Below are 6000 nucleotides of genomic sequence, written 5' to 3'. Positions count from 1 at the left end.
TAGAATCGTTTCAATCCTTTTATTAAATATTTCTATTTACATCTTTTAAAAAGCTCCCCCTATATATAAAGTAATTCAGCCAAATTGGCTGTTGTGATAAATTCCACCATTCAGTGACACAAGATATCTGCTGATCATTGGTCTGCTTGATCTTTCTGGGATGCTAAAGCAGTAGCTTAATCCATTCAAAATTTGACAACCTCAGAGAACTTAGTTTGAGAGTACAGCAGCAGATGTTTCAGGCTGCCCTTTAGCCACTGGCTACTATCAGTACAGATATGTTAGGAGAGGGCAAGACAAAAGCACAAGGAATGCTGCAGTCTCAATTTTTAGGGCACCTCTCTACAATTGTGTTTTTCTGTCAGTAACTTGAAGAATAACTGTAAAACCCAACTTCTCCTGCTGCAAAGAACTTAACTTTTTCCAGTACTACTCCCAAATTTCGTTTGCTGCTATCTTGAGGGCATCTTTCATAATCCTTTTAATTTGGAATATTGAAGAAAGTAGATTTTAAACATTTCCCAAGCATCCTGCTGGCTCAAGTATGGAGAGAGAACCTCTTGCTGGAGCAAGGCTTGGGTGATACCAACTTTACACATCTTGCTCCTCTCGCTAGCAGGGCAGGTTCTGCAGCTCTACAAGCTGTCCTGGTAGTCTCCTCAAGTTTCCTTTTCTTGTTCCATAGGCGGCTCCTGCCCTTCAGCAGGTGCAACTTTCTCTGGATCAGAGGCAGGCTTAGGCTCCGCTGGCTTGGCCAGCTGAGTTCCAGCGCCTGAAAATGAAAGTGAGCACAAATCAGCAATTTGCTTTTCTCTTCTAAACAAGAGAGAGCTTTTGGTGGATGGTGAAATTCCTAGTGTTTCTATGTTGCTTACCGTGCATGTTAGCCCAATTCCATGAGCATCCTTGTGGCTCAGTTGGACCAAATCACATTGTAAGTAACCTGGAATTTTTTTGTCTGCCTAAAGTAACAAGCGTTTCTCTTTGGCCTTGATTGAGGAAGGAGACTTCTCCCATTCCAGTATCTTCTAGAACCGTGAATAAACTATTGCACATTGGTTTTTTGGGGGGGCGGTGTGGGAAAATGGGTCAGCCTGAACAGCGAGCACACGTGCCAACAGAGGCTTTTTCTACTGCCCGCATGGTTTTATTACCCCTGCTAAAATTAGGCTTGACAGAAGAAGCATTATATCAAGAAATCTGCCGGGTGTCTGTGATGCCCACAGCAGTTTCTCTGGTTTGCAGATGTGCCCTCTGGCCCCAAAAGATGGGCAATATCTGCTAGTGGATAGAAACTGCTTAGAGGTTCTATTTGCAATCAAACAGTATACCATATTTTTCGCCCTATCGTATGCACTTTTCCCCCTCCAAAAATGAAGGGGAAATGTGTGTGCGTCCTATGGGGTGAATCCAGGCTTTCGCTGAAGCCTGGAGAGCGAGAGGGGTCGGTGCGCACCGACCCCTCTTGCTCTCCAGGCTTCACGCACCTCTCCGCAAGCAGTGGGAGCCAGCGCTGGGCTCCCGCCGCTTGCGGAGAGTTGCCTGCTCGCTGAAGCCTGTGCGCGCTGAGCTCAGCGCGTCCAGGCTTCGCGGACCTCTCATCAAGCAGCGGGAGCCAGCGCTGGGCTCCCACGGCTTGCAGAGAGCTTCCTGTTTGGGGGCTGGGGTCGGGGGAAGCTCGGGCTTCCCCCAGCCTGGGGGGGGGAAATAATTTTCCCCCCTTTATTTCCCCCCAAAAAACTAGGTGCGCCTTATGGGACGGTGCATCCTATAGGGCGAAAAATATGGTATACATTTTGTTAAATAAACAAATGCTCAATAATTGTGCTTAGATTTATCTGCAGCAGATAATGTCTTTTGCAAAACTATCCTGAGGCCCCTGCCTTTTAAGAGCCAGAGTGATCAGTGGAGATCATGTACAGATTTGTGAGGATTCCTTTTTCCCTCCTTTATTCCCTCTGCTCCTGCTCTACACTATCCTGCTACTATCACTTACTGAGTAAAAGGCAGAATATACATAAAACCAACACTCCTCACTGCTGAACCTAGACCTCCTGAGAACATTTTCGAGCACAGACTAAAACTAGGTATTATATGCATGGTCTCCAAGCTGCCTGGAGACCTGCTATTTTTGCAAGTTATATGCTAGTAGTGGGCACAGAATCTGAATGAGGATCCACCCTTGCCGTTAAATTCAAACTTGTCCTTGCTGGAGCATAACTTGTGTCTATATGAAAGTTGTTAACTCTTTCTTTCTGCAGAAGTATACAGGAACTACTTCTAAAAGTTTTTCACAGTGAAGTCCACCTCTCCATTTAACCTGAGCACTTGCAACACTGGGTTTAACTGCTTGAAGGCTAATCTCCCTGTGAGGTTACAGATGACTAGTGAACACTTACAACTACTACTGTGTAGCTCCCGCTTGTCTATACATTCAGACAATGAAAAAGGGGAATTGATTCTGCCTATGCAAATAGACATGGTGCAGATAGGCATACCTGGAATCATGGTCTTGGCATACCCAGCTGCAGAAGACATAGCCTGTCCCAGGGCTTGGTTAGAGCCCAAAGGCTGTGCGCTGGAGGATTTGCTAGATGCAGTTGCTCGCTGCTTTGATTTGGAGTCTTTAGCAGGTTTAGCCCAGACTGCAACCTCTCCCAGTTGCAAGGCAGCACCTAGTCTCTGAGCTACATCCACCATCTGCCCAAGTGTGAAGAGGGAAACGGGGGTGGGAAGAAATTGAAAATCTGGTCAGCAAATACCATTGCCATCAAATCTCATTCCAGTTCTGCTTCCATATAAAGCAGGGGCACTAACCTATAGCCCTTCAATGTTTCTGACAACTCCCATTAGCCCCAGCCAGCATGCCTAGTAGTCAGGGAAGATGGGAGTTGCAGCCCCGCAATATCGGGGGGGGGGCAAAGGTTCTCCCTGATAAAAGGCAAAGGAGGAAGGAGAACTTGGGGAAAACGCATGTATAACCTCTTGCCATATGTTCCCCTGAAGTACATCATCCTACCCAGCCAAAGATCCTGAAGCAAAAGACAACTTGGACAGCCATGCTGGTATTTAGCAACCTGCCTTTCACAAAAAGCAGACCATTGGTCCATCAAGCTCAGATTACACTGCCTGCCAGCAGCTTTCTGGGGCTTCCAAGAATCTTATATGGAGGGGCTGGGGATTAAACCTAGGACGTTTTGCATGGAGACCATGTGCTACTTTTAAGGGCAAAATGTGAGGGGGAAGGGGTGCTCATCTTCCTGAACCTTAGCACCTCTTGCCCTTTTTCTGTGTGCCTGCCTCCCCATCCCCAGAGGTGCCCAAACTCCCCACCCCAAATTTCAGGGGATGCTATCTAGGTCCACTGACTGCTAAGAAGGCATCCCAACCATGTTAATACAGTTGGTACCTCAGTTTTTGAACATCTCATTTGACAAACATTTCACAGTTTTCGAACGCCGTAAACCTGGAAGCAAATGCTTGTTTTCAAACACGCCTCGGAAGTCAAACATGCCACGCAGTTTCCGTACTGAGTTTTCCGTTTTTAGGCTTTCATACTGTGTTTTGGTTTTTGAACATTTCAGAACTCCAACGGTCTTCCGGAACGGATTACATTCAAAAAACGAGGTACCACTGTATTAGTTGTTTCTGATTTTTTTAAAAATGGATTTTGTTACATTCTCATTTTAAAGGGCTCTATTTGTGATGCATCTATACTCTCTTCTCTCCCACCCCTACCCCTTAGTTGTCTCAGTAACCACACACTCTGTTTGAAGTTCCGCTAACAAAATGACCCCTCGCTGCGTAGCTGTTTGGGAGCTGCAAGCAGTGGTTTAAACTAACATACCTCAGGGTCAAACTCCGGTGTGCTATCCACTAATGCTTGGACCTTTCTTTTCATCTCATGATACTGAAGAACTGCCCCCTTCTTATCCCCCTGATTGTAGAGCAGGCTTGCATAGTTGAGATTTATCAGCGGGCTGAACCTGAAACCCAGGAGAGACAACATGGTAGTATAAATGGTACTGGTGCTAAAGGGAGGTAAACTGCACTGTTGTCAGCAAGTATTGCAGCCAGGACCAAGACCCATCTGTGAGATCTCTTAGGCAGTGGCCTTTTGCTTGCTGAAATTATTAATTGGATGAATTAGATTTCGGGTTACAACAATAAAATACACAGTTATATATAAAAAAATTACAACCACAACACAAGGAAAGTGTCAGAACAGTTAAAAATAAGTTCATCTAGGAAAGCAAGTCCACATATAAAAACAAACAGTTGCAGTACAGATAAAATTAAGAGTTCTGTAACCTAGTAGGTCAAATTCTACTTTTTTCAGAAATGAGAAGAATAGATCATAAAAATGATGTAAGTGTCCAAAGGTAATTTTTATCTTACATATTAGATCTGATTAGCTGAACAAACAGAAAGAGAGTAATGAAAAACCGAGAGCCTGTACATGGACAAGGAGCTGTACGAAAGTGTAGCCTCAGGCAAAGAGACCCTTGGGGCTTTTAACACATCCTAGTACCCCCTTTCAAGTGTTCTCTCCAAAACTATATGAATGAAGAAAAAAAACTGGGGGTTTTTAAAAATGGAAATGAAGGTTCCTAAGAGCATGTCTAATGATTGTGCTGAAAGCCAAATCTTGAAGTTTTTAAAGTGCATGGGAGCATGCACTGAACTTGTGTCTTTGGGGTAATGGGCGTAGCCAGTTTTTATTTTAGGGGGCAGCCTTTATGTGGGGGGGGACCAAGTTATCTGCAGTGCAATTGGTCAGTTAAGTATTTTTATTTACTTGATTTGGGGGGGGCAGCTGCCCCCCTGCCCCCCTCTGGCGGTGCTTATGCTTGGAGTTCAGCAGCTTTTAAGTGTCAGGATTGGGCAGGATTTGGTGCAATGTGACCAAAATTAGCTCCATAGTTCTGAGGCAAGATAATAGTTGGTGCATAAACAATCCTAGATGCCACAGTTGTAATCCCCCAACTGCAAGAGATTTCCAACTGGCTTTGAAACTCGTTTCACTCATGTGAGGCACATGTTGAAACCTATCCCCAAAATACCTTGCAGTTATAGGGCAAAGCACCTTATCATAGTCCTGGAACTTGCAAGCTGGCAACTGTTTATTGAGCCTATTCCAACAACATGGAGCAGATGGAGGTTAAATACTCTAATCCCAAGGGAAATAGTTTTTAAAAAACAGAAATGCCTCTCCCAGCTGGTCTCCAAAAGCCACCCCAAAAGCTGAGGCAGGAGATGGTTTTTATAATGTGGCTACCAAGAACACCTTCCCAGGTAGCACACACGTTATCTTTGAGATCATGACAAGATACAGTGGAGGTGGTTTCTTACAAATGGTGAGCTGCGAGCACTAGAACTAATGTAGTCTTTGGCTCTGCTAAGGACCTCGGAAGTGATGCTGTTTGCTGCCCACTCTTGCAGATTTTCTAAGTTTTTAGGTCAGCAATGATGTAATTGCACTTGAAAGAAGCAAGTGAACCTCAGCAAACACTGGAGGCCCAAGATTGTCTCCTTTACAGAGTACATTTCCAGATTAATCTGTGCAGGATAACACTTGCACACACCTATTGACTAATGGAACTAGGTTCATATGGCAAGTTCCAGAGGGAGATTTAGTGTGGAAAACGCTTTTCATGGACTAGAGCCCCCTTACAGAAACATGCATGCACAACCTCCTGATCCCACCACCACCTCCCTTTAAAACAAAAGTTGAGTAAGTGTGGTCCTAAGAAACAAGAAAACTCACAGATAGTGCCAGCCTTAAGGTACAGCTAGTGAGGAAATGGGAGAGGATATGTGCTCTATGGAGCCACTCTTGGGTAGGTGCAGAAAGAGCACTATTTAACAAGTAAACTGCCCCAAGTAAACTGAGAAACGTACGTGTCCAGCGCTGAAGCTTTTTGATAGGCGAGCTTGGCATTCTCTACATCTTCAAGATTTGTCAAAGCAACTGTATCAAGAAAGGGGAAACGGGGTAAC

The 6000-nt window shown here is 44.8% G+C and overlaps 1 protein-coding gene across 1 annotated transcript in view; it reads right to left on the bottom strand.

The window, feature by feature from the left end:
* The window catches only part of BBS4 (Bardet-Biedl syndrome 4), a 47119-nt gene continuing 41119 nt past the window's right edge, over positions 1 to 6000 (bottom strand). Inside the window, exons 13-16 of the mRNA XM_081169216.1 lie at positions 5902 to 5971; positions 3848 to 3986; positions 2499 to 2700; positions 1 to 772 (exon numbers count right to left, since the gene is read on the bottom strand). Of these exons, the coding sequence (XP_081025342.1) occupies positions 660 to 772; positions 2499 to 2700; positions 3848 to 3986; positions 5902 to 5971 (524 nt within the window). The 3' untranslated portion in view covers positions 1 to 659. The remainder of the gene's footprint in view (positions 773 to 2498; positions 2701 to 3847; positions 3987 to 5901; positions 5972 to 6000) is intronic.

Source organism: Podarcis bocagei, assembly GCF_964188305.1.
Source record: "Podarcis bocagei genome assembly, chromosome: 14".
Lineage (NCBI taxonomy): Eukaryota > Metazoa > Chordata > Lepidosauria > Squamata > Lacertidae > Podarcis > Podarcis bocagei.
This window is presented reverse-complemented; position numbering and strand designations above follow the sequence as displayed.